The sequence below is a fragment of the Typha angustifolia genome, chromosome 15 (genome assembly GCF_048772165.1).
Source record: "Typha angustifolia cultivar Huaian chromosome 15, ASM4877216v1, whole genome shotgun sequence".
NCBI lineage: Eukaryota > Viridiplantae > Streptophyta > Magnoliopsida > Poales > Typhaceae > Typha > Typha angustifolia.
Window position 1 is genome coordinate 9,127,524 of NC_133253.1, and position 23,214 is coordinate 9,150,737.

At 34.9% G+C, this 23,214-nt stretch overlaps 1 protein-coding gene across 9 annotated transcripts; it reads right to left on the reverse strand.

Annotated features, from left to right (window-relative positions):
- Positions 1-5,709: 5,709 nt before the first annotated feature.
- Positions 5,710-20,770, reverse strand: LOC140778515 (uncharacterized). Of its 9 annotated transcripts, none has more exons than XM_073123272.1 (11): positions 20,590-20,770; positions 17,429-17,508; positions 17,184-17,310; positions 12,640-14,016; positions 12,182-12,542; positions 11,345-11,429; positions 10,769-10,825; positions 9,613-9,672; positions 9,308-9,526; positions 7,643-9,217; positions 5,710-6,592 (listed from the first exon to the last, which is right to left on the reverse strand). In XM_073123272.1, the coding sequence occupies exons 4-11, from the start codon at positions 14,012-14,014 to the stop codon at positions 6,221-6,223; spliced, it is 4,104 nt and encodes a 1,367-aa protein (XP_072979373.1). In that variant the 5' UTR covers positions 14,015-14,016; positions 17,184-17,310; positions 17,429-17,508; positions 20,590-20,770; the 3' UTR covers positions 5,710-6,220. The 9 variants fall into 9 exon arrangements, with proteins under 9 accessions (XP_072979373.1, XP_072979374.1, XP_072979375.1 ...); XM_073123273.1 differs by having other exon boundaries at positions 17,184-17,321; XM_073123274.1 differs by lacking the exon at positions 20,590-20,770 and adding an exon at positions 20,421-20,574.
- Positions 20,771-23,214: the final 2,444 nt, after the last annotated feature.

Sequence of the window (23,214 nt, forward strand, 5' to 3'; positions counted from 1 at the left end):
TAGCGACATCTTTTTTGGACATAGTGGAAGCTATGGCCTTGAAGCCCCAATTTTTCGCTGGCGGTGATCTAAACCCTCTTGGTCCAAGCCACCACTGTCGATCCTTTCATGTTACTTTGCATCCGAGCTAGTTTGACAACAGATATAGGAGATGGGCAGTAGATCGGTCACGACGACCCTCTCTACTATAGCAAATATATACATAGTGACAACGGTTCGCTTCTACTACTCGACTGCAAGCTCGTAGTGGACTCCATAGCCATCAGCAATGGTAGATGGCCGAGCGCGATGCCCTTCTTCCCCACAACCTTTATAAGATCTATCTCATCGAAGTGCCACCCACCATCTACCTCACCACTGCAGCTCTATTATAGTGGAGCCCTAGGTACTAGCCATAACCACTAAAGGCTACGGGGAATGCCCAAGGTGTGTCGTGGTGGCCTAAGTAGCAAGCTTAGCCCGAGGAAAATAACTTCCTCCCACTACCACATGCCGGTGTTCACCCGCTGTGGAGACTAGTTAGAGGTTGACTGTCGACGATCCACGACCTAACCCAGACTTTGTCAACGCCTATGCAATATGTAGCGGCGCCCCTAGGCCAAAACACAATTCCAAGCTGAGGGTTAAGGTTAGGGCAAATGGGTGGAGAAGATTGAGCTCACACATCACGAGGCAGGCCAAATTTTTGCATACTAGTTGGAAACCCATGAGCATAACTTGAGGCCGTCGTACAAGCCCGAGGATGACTAGTGGAACAATCAAACGGACTCGTTGTGTTAGCTAACTGAGCCATACCTACGCGTAGGCCTAGCTCGATAGAAGCTAAGCCCATAAGCTTATGACCTATGTGACTAACACGCACGTGAGGCCACATGATTCTCTATGATGGATCACATTAGGGAATTCAAGATCGTATCGTTAAGCTTGATTTTCCAAAATTCTCAAGAGAAGACCTACTTAGTATAACAATGTTTTACGTACATAACACACTCAAGCACCAAATGTCTAGCTCGCATAATTTCACTTGGATGGCATGGTGATTAGGTGGTACCAATTGGTAGAGCAAACTAGATCATTTGAGTCTTGTTAGGCTTTCGCTGGTGTGAACTATGCTACATTCAGTGCGACCTAGTATAAGAACTTTTAAGCCATGTTGAGTAAGTTGACTTGGTCAATAGATAAATAGGAGTAGTTATGGGTTAATCATAATTGTGGAACAAGTACTGAGTTTAGTTAATTATTTAACTTGCATTTATATTTTAATCGTAGTTGTGTATTTCTCTATGAGTAGATCTTAATCTTGGAAATCCTACCAAACTATAAAACCCTAATCCACACCTTCTCTCACAAGCCATCCTACCCCATGGCTAATCTCCACCGTCTACCACCCTACAACAACGGCAACAACATCAATATTCCCATTTAAGCCTCATTTTGATTGACCATAAATTTTTGCTCCGATCTCCAAATCTACCCAAACTAGAGCCAAAAGAACCATAACATGTGATACTACAATATGTTAAATTTTATAATTTTCTTATGAAAGAATCATTCTAGATCTCATTCGAAACACCTTCATATTAACATTGTTATACAATTAATGCTCAACTAGTAAGAAAAATGCATTACATAGTGAATATCATGAGTAAATACTAGTGTTTTATCCTTGTGACTTATAGGAGTAACTGTATATATATACTTCAATTCTTATTTCACGATATTCATAATTGTTGCTTATTTCATCTCATAAGGTATTGTTGTCTTTTGTTTGTTAGACAATAATAAAAGCTAATGAATCTCCCATATAATGTCATATAATATGTTCAAGATTTATTAGACTAAAAAAATATTTATTGTATTAATGGACTCTCGTATTTATATGCATGTATTAATTTGTGAAGTATCTTCTTTGTAAGATATTTTTTAATGTTATTTTGTTTTTGGAATATCAATTTAAAAATATTTGTTTATTTATGATTATGAGAAATTTTAGTATAATAACTCAATAAGACATTGCACATAATACCTTAGCAATCGTAACAAGGTGTATATAGTCCATTGCATATCTATGACTTATATAAAAATCTTTTAAAGAGTTTTAGTATAGTTTCTCTTATTTAGTATCTCCATAACCACAATATGTATAGGAGTTTTTCAATTTATTTTCTATACATTTTATCATAGATTATTCCCAACATTAATTCATTTTACGGAAATTCGTACAAAAATACCTGCATTACTTTTCTGGTTCAAACCCTACATTATATATTTTTTCCCCCTAAAAAAGCATGTCTTTTACTTAAGATATACATTTAAAACCATATATTTACTATCAACTAAAATAATGCTTCTAAAAGTTACTTAATACCTTTGCCATAGATTTGTTAACGTTACATTAACATCAATTATTTAGGTTTGGATGCAATGTTTTTTCTTTAACCTTTTTCACTAGAATTTAACAAGTCTTTCAGTGGAGTGATTTTTATATTATTTTGGTAAGACATGATAAATTTAGAGACACCTAATAAATTAGTAAAAATTACACATCAAGTACACCTATATCTTTTACATGCAGTTATAGTTGACACATTTCTATTAGTGCAAAAACTCTTTTTTTTTATATCTTTTACATGTAATTGCTTCTTTTTAGTGTGTTTTTCTTGTTATATATGATATCATTGTGGTTGACATATTTCTTTTTAAAATCTTGTCATTTTTATAGATATCTAATGTATTTTATTCATCGCAGCAATATGTGACATTTCCAATTGAGTATAAGCTTGTTAAAAAGATAAATTAGGAAATGAGAGAAAAAAAATAATTATATGGTTTAGAAAGTTTTTTATGACAAAGTTGAGTTATTGGATACAAAACAAAAGGTAGTGTAGATGACTAGATATAGGTATAAGTATTGTCAAAAGACATAATCCAAAGAGAAGATATGATGCATTTCCACTTTAAAAAGACAATTGACTAAATGCACTTATATAAAATAAAACAAAGGAAAAAATAAGGAATGTTTAATTTCTCTTCATGTGAACATCTAGATTTAGAAGATTTATATGAGTTTAACTCTCCTTTATCCTCTTTTGATTACTTTAAAATAAAGAAAAAGAGTAAAGATGATAATTATGTATGAATATCTTTTTAAAATGATTGAATAGTTTCTATTTAATATGCTGATGAATGTATTAAATCATTGTTATGATAGAACTTTTAGAAATATCATATGATGTTGATAAAATCTCATTAATATGTGAGTGTTGAACCTCTAATCAAACTACTGATTATATGTTCTTGACAGCATATTACGTTGATCTTAATTGGCAGTCACAAACACGCAATATTAGTTTTATTTATTTGAAGTCACCGCATGGCCGTATAATTATTTTTTATTATCCTTTGGATTGAGAAAAATTTAAGATAAAATAGCTTCTATTATACTAGACAATACTTCAAATAGTGATATAGCAGCTAGATGTTTAAGAGCTAATTTTGATTCAAGAGAAAAATTATATTCTAAGTGTGATATTTTGCATATATTCTTACTTTGATGATACAAGACAAATTGAAGAAAATTGAGGGAGTGATTGATAATATTAGGGAGATAATGAAATGCTTGAAAAAATATTCTAACCATTTATTTAAATATGGTGAAATTGCTAGTGTCTACTATAATAAGAGAATTATATACTAATATTCCTATTATGTAGAGCTCTACATATATGATAAGCTTGGTTCTGCTTTCAATGATGATTAAAATTGATGTTGATAAAGATGCTAACTACAAATAGCTTCCTATGAGGAAGAATGGTGCAAGTTTGAGAACATTTAGCAAATATTTATAATTATAAATAATGTAATTAATGATTTTAGGATCTATATTTTCTATATTCAATCAATTTATTTTAGAAATTATGATGTTAATAGAATATTAATAGAGGAGTCATATTCTTCTCATAAATATATAAAACAATAGTGGCAATAATAAGAAATAAGTTCGATATATATTTCGGTGATTGTAATATATTGATAGCAATAACATGAGTTTTGAATCCGAAATATTAACTGTAGTTTGTTGATATCTCTTTTCCTAAAATTTGTTCCACAAATGTGTTATTGATGTTTTTTTGGTTCAATTCAAATTATAGAAGATCTTTACTCTATATTAAATAATTATTGAAGTTATGGGTCTAAATATATAAAGATTTTCATCTTCAAATAACAAGACATAAAAAGAATTACTTTAGAATTTGATGACTTTTTATGGTCTATTACTACCACTATACATCTAAACTCTCATCTTAAATGAGAGTTTAGATGTATTTGTAAGAGCCTTAAATGAGAGTTTAGATATATTTGTAAGAGCTAAATAAAATATATGATAATAATTTTGAGATTAGTGAAAAATGAATACATTGAAGTTCTCTATTATATCTAAGATGGCTTATGAAAATATTTTTATACCAATTACTATTGTAACATCATAATCTATCTTTAGTGCTCAAGGGTATTAGGTAATTAAATTATGTAAGAGCAATATATTTATAATAGCAAATTTGTAGATTAATTTATATTTATTTGAGTTGTCAATAGATTCACACATACACATATATATATATATATATGTATGTATGTATAGTTAAATCAATAAATTACAGAAGATTAAATCATACAAAAAAAATCAAATTAAAATATAAAGAAAAGAATATTTTAGTTGCAAATTTTATGAACTCGTCTAGACAAGACTAAAAATATTTAGAAGATCAAAACATAATCATTTAAGGAAACTTAAGTGGCATCACATAAAATAAGTAGCCTTTTGGACGGCATGTGTAAAATAACAAAGAAAAAATCACAAATAGTTTTGAAGATTCTTTTAGTGGCTTGTCTTATAACACAAATTATAGATGTTCCTTATCTCTATTTAAACAACTGAGAGCTATTAAAATATTCATCCCAGTGAGAACTCTAAAAATTTCTAGTCATAATTTATAAGAGTTTTCTAGTTCCCTCACAGAGTTAAATTTCTATCTATTATGAAAAAAGTTTTTACATATATACTGACACAAAAAATCAGAGACATGATCCGCATGATCCGTAGCGACGTACCACAAACTAGAAGCGAAGGCAAACCGATAATGTACACTTAGACCAAGAACTGTCTAGAAGTTTATACTTTTGTTTTCACAAATGATATGATATATATTGATTCAATTTAGGCAGATCTGTAATTTTTTTTCCTTAATGCACTAGAAGATTTTCCATGATAAAAAACCATATCATCTTGTGTTTCCAAGCTTAATAATTGCCACTAGAAACTTATAAAATTCCATAATTGCCTCTTCATTCTTCATAATATCATAATTGACGACCAAAATAATTGAAGTCCTCTAAGAATATTATTCCATTAGTTAAATCTAACTACTTAACATTAAAACTAAATTTATACACAAAATAGACAATTTTGCCTTCGTATAAATTTGTTAAATTATTTTAAAACTATATAACATTATAGTATTGAGACAATAACATTTGTAAACATATTTTAAGATATTTTAGTCATTGACATGCATATGTTTAACTTTAATATCCTTATGTCAAGAATTCTCTGAATATTGCAACGAATGCAATGACATTTATGATAAATTTCAATAGCAATTATATAAAATAACTTTACAATTTAAATTATAGATAGGTTCAGCGAGATTCAAATCCAAAATCCTCCTCCTCTGCTATATATTACATATTACCAAAATGAAATCTCTTTCTCTTTCTCATTAAGAAAGGTATATACATATATATGCATCATCCAGGTATGTTGTCCTGAATGCATAAACAACTCTGAATCCATGGTTAATAAAACAAAAGGCTTAGCTACATAGCTGATACAAGAAGCCCTCATCATTCCTGCAGCCGCATGCACGAAAAGTGCATAATATAACAATTACTGCTTCCACAAATGCCTGCAAGATGATATGTTACAACACTGAGCACTATCACATATAGCTGGCGTCGACCTTGTGGGTCAGAATGCTACTACTCCAGAACCCGCAGAATGCTCTTGCATACCCTAGTTGGTGCCCTCTTATAGGATGTCCCTAAGGAACTGTACCAACCATAATCCAGCTGCGCCATCCTATCACTTGATCTGAATGATTTTAAAGCACGTGATATGGGGAGAAAAGAAAAAATTACAGTGAAATGGCTACAAGAAAAATTAGTTTGAAGTGGGGCGTTTTCTAGGTTTTCTGGAGGCAGCAGACTTGCATTCAGTATCTGTTGGCAAGGGAAGCTGCCTGACTCCCAAGGACTGAACTTTAGAGCTTTTTCCTCGTGCCCTGCTAGATTGATGTGGGCGAGAGCGTGCTGCAGTAAGATAAGTTTTACATGAGGTCTCCCTTCTTGTACTTTCCTGCTTTGCTAGTCGAGCTAGCTTTGCACGACAGAGATGCTGCCCTGCCTTCGGTGAATTCTCATAGAGGTCGCCCTCTTTGACTGATACATGCTGGAGTGATCTTGATGCATATGCTTGACTTTCATCCTGGCAGCTAACTTGATGTTCCCTCAGAGCAACGAAGGTTGGTATCCCCTATTCATAACAGTAACTAATGTAAAATGGAGGTTCCATACAACAAATTATTAAGCACACTCCATATGGAGCACGTAAAGTGTAAACTACCTCAGATTTTTGAATCACAACTCATCCTTGAGGACAAAATTTTAGTTATAAAGGAATTCCCTGAAAGTCAAGTGTTTGAACATCAATCTTGCCGCTTTACTTAGGGTTTCTATCATTTACTAATAGTTCAACTAAGATGCATATTCTAAACTTATGTTCTTCTCTTGACAATATCCCAATTTTCTAATTGTAGTTTATTTCATAAGAAAAATCAGAACTTAACTAGATCTGAGCAGTCTAGCTTTCAATTATTCCTAATATGTCAACAAGACAAAGTCCCTCTCTCCCTTCCTCCCACTTACTCCTGTTAGACATTCTACTCAATCCTCGCTTTGTTGCTTATACTCAAATCTTGACATTTACATGGGGATTTCCTTGAATGAGGTGAACCAGAATTTTGGTGCAGAAAAGAATCACATCATGCTTCAGTGATCACCAATGACCTTCCATTCTTGTTCCATGGTAACAAATCTAGAGTTACTACTAGAGGACTTTGGGCACGGACATGCATCTAATGTGCACACGGACAAGTACAAGTCGTGCATGTTCAAGTGAGACCCATTTGCCTGTAGTGAGCAAAGCAATCAAGTGTCTAATATCAAACCTGACGTTGTTAAGCTAGTCCAGTAACTAATTTTATATTTTTGTGCAATAAAATGACTGCATAAAAGTTGCTCATATTTAGAATAAGATCCAGAGTACATCCAAATTCCAACATGAGAAGCAACACATGTACACTATGTATTAACAGAACTACCTACTATGATCTTACAAGAAGGATAACTTCATAATAAAAAGGAAACGGTACTCCTACCTTTTCTTTACCAATAAATATCTCTATGCATCAACCATGCAATTAAGAAATGGTACCCCTACCTTTTCTTTACCAATAAATATCTCTATGCATCAACCATGCAATTAAGAGATAGCCCAAGCACAAGATGCAAGATCAAAGATTACCTCATTTTGAGTGTCAGAAGGTTGTACACCTTCCAATTCATCGTCTTCTGAATCATCCATTTCCTCGTGTTCAAACTCCACATGTACACTATCTTCATCAGAATCACTTAATTCTTCATGTTCCATAACAATACCTGGTATAGACTCCTCATGAGACTCTTCTGTGCATTGGTGAGGACAACCATTTCTAGACTCTAGCTTTTCTACAAGATTAACATCTTCCACCCTGCATGACTGGACAGATGAGCAGCTCGATATTGGAAAGTCAAAAGGCTTATCTTTACAGCAAAGAGATGGCTTGTCAGAATGTCTGCCTTTCTCCAACACTCTTTGCTCCAAACAGGAAGCTGACTCAACATATTGATGCTCACTTGTACCTCTGCAACCCAATTTTCCATTTCCATTGCCAATCGCATAATACAAACGAATGTCCAAGTCAAGACCATTTTCCTTCTCCTTGTGGCATGTAGGTGCACCATCGGTTGCCAATTGACCATCATCTACCAGAGATTCTCTTAAGGTATAATCAAATTTGTTGAGGAATTGATGACAGTCGCTTTCCCTTCTGAACTCACCAGCAAGCATAATGTTGGAGGACAAGGAAGTAGCACCTCCACTCGCATTTTCAGTTCTTCGCAATAGAGGATGAAAGTCAATAGTATGCATATCACCAGGAGCTTCCTTTGTCTGAGAAGCAGTGTTGATATCATCACTTCTTCTATCAACCTGAACTTTACTTCGCGTAAGAAAATTGTACCCACTGGAAATGTTGGTGAGACCAGTTGAGTAGTATGACGAAAATTGATCCTCATGCAACTGGAATAATAAAGGATGCATCTGAAATTCTGACTCAGTGGAATTTTCTTTCGCTCTACTTTTAGGGACATCTCCATCTTGCTGCAAAATAACTTCAGCACCATTATCTGAGAATAACTTTAATTGTTTTCCAGGGCTTACTCTATGGATGTCTTCTGTAGTGGCCCGAGGAAGCACTGAAGCATTATCTTTTGGTACATTGTTGCTGATATTAGAATAAGATGGTGAGGGATGGAGGCCTTGAAAAGCTGACTGGGATATCACACGCACAGAGGGAGGAAGGTTTACTGGAGGCAAGTCAGGGGCCAACTTGACTACTCGGGCACCTTTACGTTTATGTGCTTGGGAAGGCAGAGAGACTAAGCGACTTCCCGCAGGACTTGACTTTGCATTTGAAGATGAGTTATTGTGAGAAACAGCATAAGATGTACAATATCTGACACGAGTACAATTAGATAAAACATTTGTGTTTTCTATATGCTTTGAACAACTTGTCACGTTCAGTGTTCCTCCATTTTCTTGCTGTAAGTCACCACATTCATTTGTACTTGCAGAAGACTTTTCACTAGAACAAATACCATCTGGACGCATCATTAGAACAGGTTGCATATTATTCCTGGTAATACTTGAGAGAGACATATCATATGGGAAATAAATGGAGCTCCTATGTTCTGAGTCTGCCAAAAATGCTTCGTGAACGTAAGCTTCATCCTCCTTACTCTCCATTTCATCTGCACTGTTAGCTCTTCCATTGTCGACCTGGTAATCAATCATGCATCAAAAAAAATAATTAAGGATACTTACTTGCCTACATGAATTACTGTCTACAACTGGTTGTGATAAACTAACCTCCTCTCCATGTGTTGCTAGTGTATCACCAATTGAAGCTTTCATTTTTCTTCGTTTTGCCTCGTATAATCGCCTTTTCTCTTTACCAGCTTCACTTTTACTGTAAGATTTCTGTGTACCGGTGGCAATTCTCCACTGACGTGGCAGTAACAATGGATCTCTATGCGGAACAAAAAACTTCCAAACTGATAACCAATCATGTTTAAATAACTTAAGTCCCTGGATTCAAAAAGTATAATATGATGAGCTCATGGTGTATCAATTGGCCACATCAATTCAAAGTGCATGAAATCATATTTACTCACCTCATATATGCGTGCCTTTTCATCTGTAGTAAGTGGAGAGGTCTTCATTCGTCGCACAGCCTGCATTAATTAGGACATGAAGGTCCTTTGCATAAAGGAGAATCTGAAATTCAAGTGTATGTAATTCATTCACATAACAGAAAAGAGGTTGATGGAAATGAGTAAGCTATCTTTGAGTTTCAGACTTTCTTTCCATTACTCTCATCTTTCCATTAAGATTTAAACAAGAGGAATTCTGAATTCATAGGTCAGATAAAGGAGAAGACTCAGAAGAGTAAATCTGCACAAACATGAAAGGAAAAAAAATAAAGGTAAAAAAGGCTTGAAGGACAACCAAAGGATACTGAAAGATTTAAGTATATTTTTCATATCGGTACTAATGAAAGGAACACCAAAGGAATTAGGAAAGAAACAGGGAGGTACTTCACATCTCTGACAATAAGAAAGATGATAAAGAAAATTGAAATGTCTCAAAATGCATCTTTCTTGGTTTATTCATTCCATGGATTGAAGTATCGGCCAATCCCGATTTGTATTGCCGAAACAAATCGGTCGACTTCTGATCTAAAAATTGTCCAGAAGGGAAGGCCGATACAGCCAATATGTATCATTGTTTCAAGCATATTTAGAATCTTGGTTCATTCTATTTCTTTACAGGGTTAATGCATCAATGGTTATAAACTTCGTTGAAGGGTGATGCTCACTTCAAAGCACTTCATAGTAAATAAGCTTAGATATGATTTCTCTTCTCTTGTGAATGAGACAGGGTCACACAAGAAAGCAGTCAAGCTCAAATATTGGTGTAAGGATTATCCTAGGAACTACTACACATAAGCTGCTTCAAATTCCTAGATACCACCTGCAAGTGGCTATCATATCTTAGAGCTGGAGCAAACATAGTTTACTATCCAGGTCCCTTAAGACATTCTACGATCTCTCTTTTCCTTTTCCTTCTTTTTCATACAACTGTTAACCAGTTGCCTTGCCTTGATATTTAAAGTGGTAACCTGCTCCTCTTTATAACCGTGGGAGATCAATGAAATAAAATAATTATGCTAACAGAAGGACTTGAAAGAAAAGAATTTACTATCAAAGAAATAGGGAGAAGAATTTACATTCATTTACTCACTGCCACTGAAAGTTTACAAATGCCTACCTTAATTGGATTCTCAGGAGCTTTGGAAGAGCTTCGGTTTTTCTGCCTGATAAAAATCTAAATTAAAGAAAGACAAGTCATCAAATCAGTATACAGAGTCAGATGAATTGTCGCATTAAGAATGCTGCACGACAATGAAAATAAGATCCCTAAGAGCAATAGTAAGCATATATAGATCCAACCATTAGTTTCCAGTTCAAAACATAATAATCATATCAAATGTGCATCCCATAGTACAAAAGAAGTTCATATATCTAAATGCTAAAGTTTATTTAGTGAAAGCTGAGTAATAAAGCCCACAAAAGTTGACTCCAAGAAATTTATTCTAGGGAATCATTTAGAAAATTGACCTTGGGAAGAAAGAAAAGTACACTACAAGGTAAGAATTCCACTAAACAGAAATTTACTAAGACAAACAAAATCAATCATAAGATGTAAATAGTATAATAAAAATGAGAAAGATAAAAAGAATTCCAAAAAGCTAAAACTAATGCCTATAGGAAACCAAAACACAAGAGTAGTGCAAGATAGGGTAAGTTATTATTTTATGATCATTATACAGAAGTAAACAATAACCTGATGCTTGGATTTACAAGGAAGAAAGTGCTTCTGAATTGAACCCCAGTCATTGTTATACTTCATTAGTCCCATTGCTAATAATCTGCAAGGATCACAATATAAAAAAAAATATGTAATCATTAATCAAGTTTGAATTTAACATTTTCACTAGATAAAAGTATATCAGCAGTAGCAACGAAGCCATCTCGAATACTAATATATGATATCTAACTAATTTATACAAGCCCGAGATTACTCTCCAATGAGAACACAATCATAAAAGCACAATGTAGTCAGTGCAGAAAGTTTTGCTGACAGTCATTCTGTACATTGTCAATTATGGCAAGATATAAAACATGACATACTAAAGGGCTGCACTTAGTCTAATGGCACCTTACACCTATGGACCACAAGTTGAAGCCATGGAAATAGTGCTTCAGCAATATTCATAAGGTCGGATGTGTTTCGCAATCCTCATATCCTTAGTTCCTGGGAGCCTTGTGCAGCTGGATGACTGTTTGAAAATAATAACAGATCTACTAAAGATAAGAATACTTCTATTTATATTCCAATCTTATTATGAATATAATATAAGCTGCAGAATAAAATATGCATTTTTCTGTAAACAAGAGTACCATATTTGAGAACTTACAAGTAGACAATCATACTAAGGTATTGATACTAATGTTTTGTACCAGCTATCATAACATTAAAAAAAGGTATAAGATGTAAAATAATGCTTGTTATATAATAAGTAGACAAACAATGGAAACAACAAAAATGGAAAAATAATGAAATATCAGAAACTATATTTTGCCAAGGAATATCAATGACAGGAAGATTTAGGTAACACACCCATCCTCTGCATCAGTAAAAAGCACACGGTTGGCAACAGCAGGTACAGGAGGCTTATGAGGAAACAGTGCTGCATTAAACAATGGAAAGAACCTCTGCGCTAATCTTGCAATATCCACTGGAACAAGAGCAACAGATTGCTTCTTGGTGCTTTCTACAAGGGTAGCAGCTAAGGATTTTTTAGGCTGCAGTTGACTAGGTGAGAGCGGTGAAGCTGTACACGAGGCATTAGATCCACCAACAAGTATAGCATCAGTTTCCATATGGCAATCTACTATTGGCAAAGGGAAAAGAGGTTCTCTTTTCAAGTGACTTTTGTCAGCTGAAATCTCCAAATGACTTTGTCTATATCTCAAAACACCTGACAAATCATTTGGTTTTATGATGGCAAAAACAAAACTATCAGAATAAGCATCAAAGCTGCAAACAATTATATAAATGTATACATAATCACCTACTAGCTGTAACATCAGTCATGTAACTCTTTGTTAACCGAAGTGGCTCAACATCAAGAATCGACAGGACGGGGTTATCAATAAATGGCATCCAGCGTGAGGACTCGTGGCTCTGATTATAACTGGAATTGATTGTAGAATACAGATGTGGTATCCCAAAACAAAACTCAGGATATGAAACTTTTCTCCAGGTCAGTGCTTCTTCACGTCTAGTAACCATCTCTGTTATCATCTTCTGGATTTCAACCGCGACTTGCTGGCGTGATGGATCAAGAACACAAACAGAGAAGACTTGAACTAGAAGTTGAACATGCTCATGTATTAGGCAATACAAATGGCCTATTTGCTGAGCTGTGAAACCGTTCACTAATTCTGCTCCAGACAAAGATGATGAACAAGAAGAAAAACTTTTAGGAGAATAATACTGCCACCCACAGGCTGGGACAGGAGTTACTTGGGCATGTGAAACATATGGCAGTATAGGACGCAATGGCAATTTTGGTTGCCCCAAACAATATTTCTTCTTTTCAGCCGACTCCTTTTGACGTTTCTTCTGCCTAGTCTCAGGCCTATGAGCATCTTCCTCCTTGTCATCTACAGCTTTGTAGCTTTCAGTATTTTCATCTGCATCACTTTCTAGTGCCTCCTCTATTTCAATCTCAAAGTCAGCATCATTCTCATCTTCATCCAGATTTTCATCCCCCTGACCAATCAGTGTGTCATCACCAGCTCCTTCCAGTAGAACAGCGGCAAGAAATTTGCGATATTCTTCTTCTTCATCAACATTTTGTAGGTCACAATCATCATCAGATTCTTGAAGAAAGGTTTCCAATTCCTCAAGTGTATAATTCGCAAGAGAATGGCGGGCTCGCGTACGTCTGCAGATGGCATCCTCATCACTTATTTCTATGGCTGTCCTTTGGGTATTCATATCTTTCAAAGAACCACTAGTCTGCCCCAGCTCTTCTTCAAAGCTATTGCCTGCATTGCTTCCATTATAAAATGGAAGATGCTTGTTGCAACTTCCAGAATAAGTCAATTCTTCACACTGCTGAACAGATGGCTTTGCCTCTGATGTCCTTTGATGATTTTCCAGATTAGCTTCATTACCAACACCACCTCCAGATGCTATTCTATTTTGCATCAAACTATTCTCATTCTCCTTTGCAGTACCAGGACCAGGGCATAGTGCATGATCAATTTGCCTAGATGATGCATTACCATCTTGTCGATCTGAAGAGCTTGTTTTAACGTTATGTACACAAGAACTTGGATCTTCATTTTCTGAAGTCAGACTTGATGAGGCATCGGAAGGAGTTTCCTCTCTCAAAAAGGGATTGAAGTCCAAGTCCTCTTCCTCTTCATCTTCAACTTCCATACCTACTAGATGGCCGGATAATAAGTTGGAAAGAGAATAAGCAATTCACTAGTAAGAATAGTGGGTTGTTGACCTCCTAATAAAGGAAAAAAAGGAAAAAAGAAAAAGAGTTTGAGATAGTTTAAGCAGAAATGCATTTCACTGTTGCAACAAAACAACAATGAATTGATAAAGCTCGTGATTTTATGTCCTCAACTATTAGGATATAACATAGTAACAGAAAATATAACAATAACAACCCAAAATTTGCTACTGCTTCGATGTGGTGAGATCAAGTAACCTCCTCCCAAGTGCTAAAGGCCGCCCTTTATTATTCTCCAAGTCCAACACCAAGAGTCCATGGACGGGTTCTGTTCTCGGAAGTAGCCCAAGAGAGCAGCTTTGTAGTCGTCTGAGAAAGAAGGAATCTAGGGGAGTAGAAGCAAAAGGGAAGAAGGGAACAGCATTAGGGTTAGGCTTAGTTAGGGCAGGAATGATCACCGAACAGGCAGGACCAGGCTAATCTTGTCAACCGAGCTGGGCTTTGTTAGTAGCCCAGCACACGAGCCACTTAGGCTAGGCTAGAATGGTCCAGCATGTTACCACTCACAAGCCCGTAAGATGATGGGCTTAGGCCAAGTGTAACAGGCCTAACCAGACTGCGCTCCTATCATAAGCATTTTTCTTGTCTAAGTTTCAGAATCATAAAAGGTTCATCCTTATTCTCCACATAGATAGAATGATCTACCTCTGGTGGCAAGATATTATTATTGATTATGGATCCACCTGCCACGAAAGCAGATTGCTTAGTGCTAGCTAGGCTATCAATAGAGGTTTCATTAAATAAACCAACATCTTAGCCACCGGTTAGTAAATAATATTGCACAAAGAAATAGGCCAAAAATCATTATATTGCTTAATTTTTTATAATTGCACTTACATACACTTAGTATGAGTGTTGAAGTCGTGCAAAATATTTAATAACAAATAAAATTAGGTATGAGTGTTGAAGTTGTGCAAAATATTTGATAACAAATAAAATTTGTGTTATGCTCTGCTATGATGTGTAATTGTTATGATTAGACATTTTGTAATCTAAGAAATTCTATTTTATCACAAATTATCAAAGGGGAAGAATGTCAGGTTTTATTTGTACTCACATAATTAGCAAATTGTGTTTCTAAACAAAATTTTATTATATAATGTATTTAGATTTTATGTATGAGCATATGCAAAAATTATGACAAGTGACACGATATTGATAAAGAATATTGAAGTGGAAGATTAATTTTGAAGTCAAAAAATTCATATATACAAGTGATTTAAAGATATAAAATTAAAAAATTTAAAGTTTTAGATGATTCCAAATCAAAGTGTTCTAACGATTTAAAGTCGTCATTGAAATGCCCAAACAGTATCTTGACAATTGGAGTAGTATGAAAGGATACCCAAAGGCACTAGAACAACCACTTTGCATTATAGGCCGCTCAGTTGTTGTTCGAACACTTTCGACAAAGAACATGAAACAAGGCATTCAAACGGATTTTTCGCGCATTCGAATGGATTTTTCGAGCATTCGAACGCTCGAGCCAGAATTGAATAATTTCCGGCTGACTTAAATTAGTTTTTTGGTCTTTTCTATACACAAATATATACCAAACAACCCCAAGTCGAGGGGGCACACTAATTGAAGAGATTTGAAACCATAGAAGAGTTTTGACAAAGCATTTGTAACGATCAAAAAATTAGAGAGACTAAATTCATTGAAGATTTCTAATTTATTGTAGCTACTTTCTTCCTTGGAGCGCGTTACTATCTCGAGGGTCATTGAGATAAGCCGTTCAATCTCGAGGGTCACTAAGATTGAGATTGGTGGATCAACCACTTAAAATAATTCATTTCGAGTTTTAGCGAGCAAGAGAAATTTAGAAATAGCTATGAGACTCAGCGAAGGTCTATAAGTAGTTTTTGTTTTTGCACATTATTAGTGGTCATCCTAGTAAAACATATCCATTAGCTTTACCCAAGTTTAGGATTTTCCATGTAAACATTGTTTGTGTTTGCTTTGGTCTCTATTTTTTATTATTTGTTTATATTTATATTTTCACAAAAGGCCGTTATCTCTTAGATTAGGATTAGCCTAAAATTTTCAATTAATAATAGCAAAATTTAAAACTATATCCTAGCTAACTGGATATGAATTATTTTTAGATACGGATTGAATAATTTTTAGATACGGATTGAATAATTTTAGATACGGATTGAATAATTTTCCAATACTGATCAGATCTCAAATGAATACAAATTGGATCTTAAACGAATTATAACCTTTATTTTAGATACAATTAACACAAAATACTAAGAGTTCCAAAAAAAAGTGTCACCCTCTGCATATAGGTTATCAGAAGTTCAATAGATAGCCGAAAGAACTAGGATGTTTTCAAAAGTGCTGAAACTATTTTAAGATGGATCATTAGTTCCATCTTAGTAAATGCTCAACAAACTTAGATGGATCAATGGTTCCATCTCAATAATACTGAATAAAAATAAGATAATTATTTTAACCTCAAGATTCATCAAAGCCTGAAGTCAATTAGCTAGTTTATAAGTAACGACCTTAGATATAAACTACTAATATTAAGACTGGAATTCAAGATAATTTAAATATAAACTACTGATATTAAGACTGAAATCAAGATAATTTAACTTAAATCAAGATAGTAATTTATTGTTATAAAAAGCAATTCATCTTTAATCCATTGAAGCAAGGAATTGTAAGCTGGGTAACTGATAACAAGAAGCATGTCCCATCAGTAAAAATCCATGTCCAAACATTTCAGGTTCGATCATCAATTTTCCTAGTGTAACTGGCCCAAAGCCTTTCAACAACTTCTTTAATCTACTTAAGGTGAATCATAAATATTAGCAGCCTTCACCTTCTGAAGTGTGACATACATAATTACATTTTCAGCTACATTGGCTATATACCAAGTTTCTTAAAATCCATGGGTGAAACAAAAAATGCCATATGGCAATCATTATAATTAAGCATATAAAATGCCTTGGTAGTTGCAAGCAAACGAGAAGTATCCTATAACTTTAACAACTAGATCAGGAGAACTTGCAAACTAGATAATTCGAAGTCTATACCATGAATCCTCGAAAAATAAGAGGTGTTGTGGTGCAATACCTTCCTCTAGTTACCAGTGAGCTTGGTGACGACGAGATCGAGGAGGGAGGAGGCTTGTTGACGACGAGGTCAAGGAGAGAGGAGGCGGAGCTTGGTGACGCGACGGGGAGTGGAGATGGCAGCACAACTGATGCAAATCTAGTATGAATGCAATGTTTGAAGAACAATCGACCCAAACAAGTAACTAAAGTAAAATATAGTAAGTAATAACTGATAAGAAGTTAATTAATTAAAAGGATCATTACTCGATGGAAGGAGAGAAAACCACTCAGATAAGGCAGTAGCTTCCTCAACTCTCAAATAGGTACGTTGATAGTAGAAAGGCCTAAAATATGGTGTAAAAGAAGACTTTAGAGTTAGATTTACCAATAAATTGAATAGTAGTACTTTTCTTTGAAATCAACTCCTCATCTTCACAATAATATAATAATAAACTCTTATTTCTCCACTCCGAATATATCATGCCACCCCATAGATGGAATGTTATATCTTTTCTTTTAGAGAATATGACATCTGTTCGAACCCTTAATCACATATATTAATTTTGTAACAAACATGAGATTTATGTGAGACCACAGAATAACTAATTCAATTCCATTTTTATGTCCTTCAAGCAAATGCACCCTAAGACTTTTAAATTAGGAGAAGGGCTTATATTCTCTCTTCTCACTCATGTCCACAATAACATTAAAATGACCAACTAAAAGGCACGAATACCAGTAATAATTAGTCAACTAAGTTCATGCCATAATTTTTTTCTAACAAAAGTTTAAAAAAAGAGTAATGCACATCTCCTCCTTCTAGATCATCAAGATTCCCCCTAATCATCCTCTACTTGAAATGGCTTCCACTTTGTAACTTTGACCCATTCTACAAGTAGTAGAGATCACCTTAGTAGCTTCTATTTTTGTTTCTAGTAAAATAAATATAGTCATATTTAATAGAGAACTTAATTTTTTCATTAGATCATCACATCTTTTTGGATGCCTCTCACTAATTCCAAATAATGACCAACATAAATTATACAACCATACCTCCACTCTTTTGCGGTTGCTTTCATATAATGCCTTTGCCTAACGACCATATGCACACGTCCACACACTTATACGGCACACGCCTATACATGACGTGACAGACGAGATAGTGATATAAGATAAACATGTACTCAAGATGGTCCATCCCATAGATAAATCATGCTATTATCCAAATAAACACTTTTAACATATTAATATCAAAGTGATACACTTAGTTAAAGTCTTTTCTTATTGAATTAATTATTTATTTTTATTAAAATAAATTTTCTGTAGGTCACGTTCGAACGGGGTTGGGAGCACATTCAAACGCATTTGTGAATGCCTACATCAAGTTTGCAAACACAGATAACGTGAAATGAGCGTTCGAACGCGGTGGGGAACGCCTTTTGTGCGTTTGAACGTGATCGGGTGCGTTCAAACGCGGTCGACGGGAATCTTCTAGAATTAGGGTTAATAATTGTTATTTTGATTTGTTAGCCAGCCTCTATAAAGATGTGGATAGCAGCCAAAATTATTATGCTATTGAATTATTAGTTTCTTGCCTCCTATCTTCTCTCTATCTTCTCTACCATAATCTCCTTCCTCCCTCTTCACCAACCTACCACATCTATCATTGGCAAGGTCTCTCCTAACTTCTAATCTCCTTCATCTATCGAGTCATCCCTCTTTTTTGGAATTTCAACCACTTTTTCCCTTTCGTCTTTACCCCTTAAACTATATCGACAATCCACCCTCATCTTCATTATCATCCATAACCTTAACATCCACTACATCCATCACCACCACCATTATCTGCACTAAATCATAAATTTGTCTCCGTTGCAGTTCGAATCTACGAAGGGCATAATAGAAAAAATGTAGATTAGGGAGTTGCGGATCGATTCCACTTGGTTTTATAATTTTCTAACTACTACAGAATATTTGGTGAATATTTTACATTTGTTGCGCGGACTACTTCCTGCAACAAATCTAGATCTTGAAAGAATTATTCTGTAGCCTATCATTAGTATCAGAGCCTATCAATTAAGTACCGTGGAATCTATCATTGATATCAGAGCTAGGTTAACCTCAGACCTCCATTAATAGTTCAAACAAGGAAGATTACATCAACAAGGAGACCAATGGAGAGCACACAGACAAGAGAAAACTCAATCCACAATAATCCTAACCATAAGGCTGATTACTTTGAAGCGACAATGGCAGAACCGAGTCAACCAACGTCCATGGGTGTGAACATGGGTTTGACAAATGAACTTAGAGGTATGTTCCAAACATTGCTGTATAGGATTGACGTAATATAGAATGATCATAATGCTTTGAAGGAATATGTCATAAACCGATCGGCTTCGTCATCTCTTCGACAAAGATCGGCGCCTCAAGAAGGATTAGTGGTAGGATCACACCGAACCGATACCCCATAGATATCAATAATCCTCTTTTACCTATTCCTATAAATCATCCCCCACCTCCGATACACAACCCAAGACCAGTAGTGGTGGAACCCGGGAGGCGTGAGGCACCGGTACGCTTCGTCGATGAAGAGGATTAGCACTCAGAGGATAATATTGATCCCTTCGGAGATGGTGATGAACGTGCTTGAGGATTTAGAGAAGGAAATTAACAAGCATAAAGGTTTAGACCTAAACAAAAAATCTTTCGCGAACCTTTCTCAAGTTAATCTCTTAGAAAATCTCTCATTACCAAGTCAATAGCAAAACGTAAACTTTCTATTGTTATTTTGTGAAAGAAGCTTCATGGTTGATCCTCAATGTCACAGGTTTAACAAAGTTAAATTCTGAATGTTTTGAGACACACTACGAAATGGTCATGTCAATGAAATAATTAGCATCACACTAAATTATATCAAAAAAAGAGCGTCATATTGCACAAAACTCCTACCAACTCGAGCTCTGAGAAAAGAAAATGTCTGCAGCCTATTATCTCCATGAATGTTTTCTCTTTATCAGTACAGAAAATTACATTTTGCACAACTTAGGATACTAGCAAAGGGCAGCTTATTATCACGACCTCAATACATAAAAAATAGCAAGTTTCTATCTTTCAGTTTTGGTATCGGTACCGGCATCGGGCCATTTTTAAAAAAAATTATGTAAAATTCTAAAATTATTAAAAACAAAAATACAGAAAAACCCTTAAAAAATTCAAAAACGATGATAGAAAAATAGGAAAAAATATATGTTACTTTCTCCCTCTCTTCCTCTCTTCCTCTCTCGTCTCTCTTCATCTTTGATTATTTGCTGCAGCAGCAGCTCTCCACCTCTTACGCTGCTGCTGCAGCAAAGAAAAAGAGAGAGGGAGAGAGACGGAAAATAAAGCCAAACAAAGGAAAAGGAGAGAAAAGAGAGACTCACGGAGCTCCCGTTTCCGAGGTTCCCTTCGCCGAAGGTCGCCGTCGTCGGAAATTTCCTCGCCGGGGGTCGCCGCTGCCGGAACGGAAGAGAGCGATCACGTAGGGAGAACTCGCGCGGAGAAGAGAGATTAGGGTTGGGAAAGAGAAGAAGCCATAGAACGCGAATGAAGTCGGTCAGTTTCGGATTCGAGTCGGAGCTTACCTGAAATATACCGGATCCGGCCGATTAACCTAATAATTTGTTTCGGAATAAAAACAGAGGAATTATAGTTTACTCCGCGCGATTAAGCCTAAAATACAAATAAAAATGAAGGGTTGAATTATAAAATTCTTAAAAACTAGGTTGTGTATCACTCACGATATAGGTAAAATATAAGGTATAATTTAAAATTCTCATTTAACTAATTATAATTATGTTACTACTATCTCTAATTGGTCTTTTATTCTTATTAAAGAATTATTAGAGAAAATTGTATAGAAGGAAAAAAAATTAAAAGAAGAAATAGCTACAGCAGCAAAAGAAGAAGAAAAAGAAGTTGCAATAGCATAATAAGAAAAAGAAACGAAAACTGTATGGGTCTCTTCTAAACATGATCATCAGGTGGGCCGGGTTGAGTTCGAGTTTATTTTTATTTTATTTTATAATTATATATTTAGAAATACTATCATATAAAAGGAAACATGCCTCTTCTCCTGATGTTATAACTAACATTTTATAATAATAATATAATTATAGTATTTGAATCGTAATAATTATAGTATTTGAATCGTATCTATATTATAGCCCTAGTTATGTAATCAAAAATAAAGAAAAGTGATTCTAAACCTAATAAACCTTTATATTTTAATTAAATTAATTCTAATTAGATAAACGGCTAATATCATACTACTTAAATATTTCAAATCCCGAACCCCTTATTTGAGACCTCGTAGACCTTGCTAGCGATGAGTGTCACTCGGTTAATTGACGGACGTGAGAGATGCGAGGTTTGTATCTTCTGATCAGACGGTGAGTAGTCTTATCCTCTAGATCCCCTTCTCAAATTAGGTTATATTATATATTATGTACATGCATGCTTTGGCCTCTAGCATGATTATATGAATTTATATAGAGATGATTTCAGTCGAGCATATTTTATCATGTCTTTAATTAGGCTGATCTGGGATATGAATACATTGGTGATATATAGAGATGATTGGAGATGATTATATTGTTCTGATTTTATACCGAGATTATCTCTATCATGAGTGTGCATGTGATAGACTAGTAGGAGTATGCATGTGTTAGATACATGGTTGGAGTTTGCATTACATCATTTTTCTCTTGATTCCTATTCCATCTAAATTCTTATTATGCATTGACTTGCTATCGTACTGGATATATGCATATGATCTGTCATTTAGAACGAAAGCATTAAATGTGATTGATATGATAGTTGATAGAAAGCGTGAGGATACCCTAGACCTGATCATTGGGCCCAGCCCGACTTGGCCCGGTTTCGGGCCCGGGCCCGAACTACCAACGGGCTGTACGGGCCAATCCTTTGCCCGCCCGACCCGGCCCGAAAGCCCATCCGTTCGGCCCGGCCCGAAAGCCCGCCAGTTCGGCCCGCTCGCCCGTTAGGCCCGTCCGTTCGGCCCTCTGCTACAGTAAAAAATAACGGGAAATTTTGTACACTGTACTGTTTTATAATTTTTTTTAGCCCATCTCTCCCATCAGCCCAAAGTACAAGTATTCTTTAAATTTTTTAGCCCATCTCCCATCACATATCAGCCCAAGTACTATTTAATTTTTTTTAATATATTTATTTAAACATAGAAGAACAAAAATATATTTAAAAAATATATGTAACGGTAAAAAATATTCTAAAAATAGCTAAAAAATTCAGAAAATTAGAAAAATAGGACCTCTACTTTTTTTACTATTTTACCCTTTTAACAGAAATAAACAACTAGTTTATAAGGGTATTTTGGTAATTTTAACGTTTTTCATGCTTATAAATAGATGATAAATTTTCTAAATTCATCACACATTTTCAAATTCTCTAATCTCTCAAGTTCTTTCCAAATTAAAGGTTTCGAGATTTTTAGTCTTGCAAATTCTCTCAAATATGGATTCGTTTGATAATCATACAGAATCTCAATTGGAGGGCGGAGATTCAATTAATCCTACACCCGCATCTCAAACTCAACCTGATCTAGAAACTCTGGCTTCGGCTTCATCAACAAGCAGTTCTAAGAGATTAAAGTCCGAAGTTTGGAAGTATTTCAAAATGATTGAAACGAAAGATGGCCAAGGTAATGTTATAGATTGTAGAGCTAAATGTCTTCAATGTAATCATGATTTTTCTGCATTAACTAAGAATGGCACTACTCACCTAATGAGGCATATTAAAGATAAGCATAAAAAAGGTCAACTTGATATTAGTCAAATGTTGCTTAATCAAGGTGCTTCCAGAAATAATTCTAATTTTCAATGGAATTATGAAAATGCTCGTAAAGAAATAGTTAAATATATTATTCGTAGAAATAAACCTTTTGCTATGGGTGATGATCCGGAACTTGAAGGTTGTTTACAAAGAGGTTTTAATCCGGCTTTTAAAAGAATTTCTCGTCATACAATTAG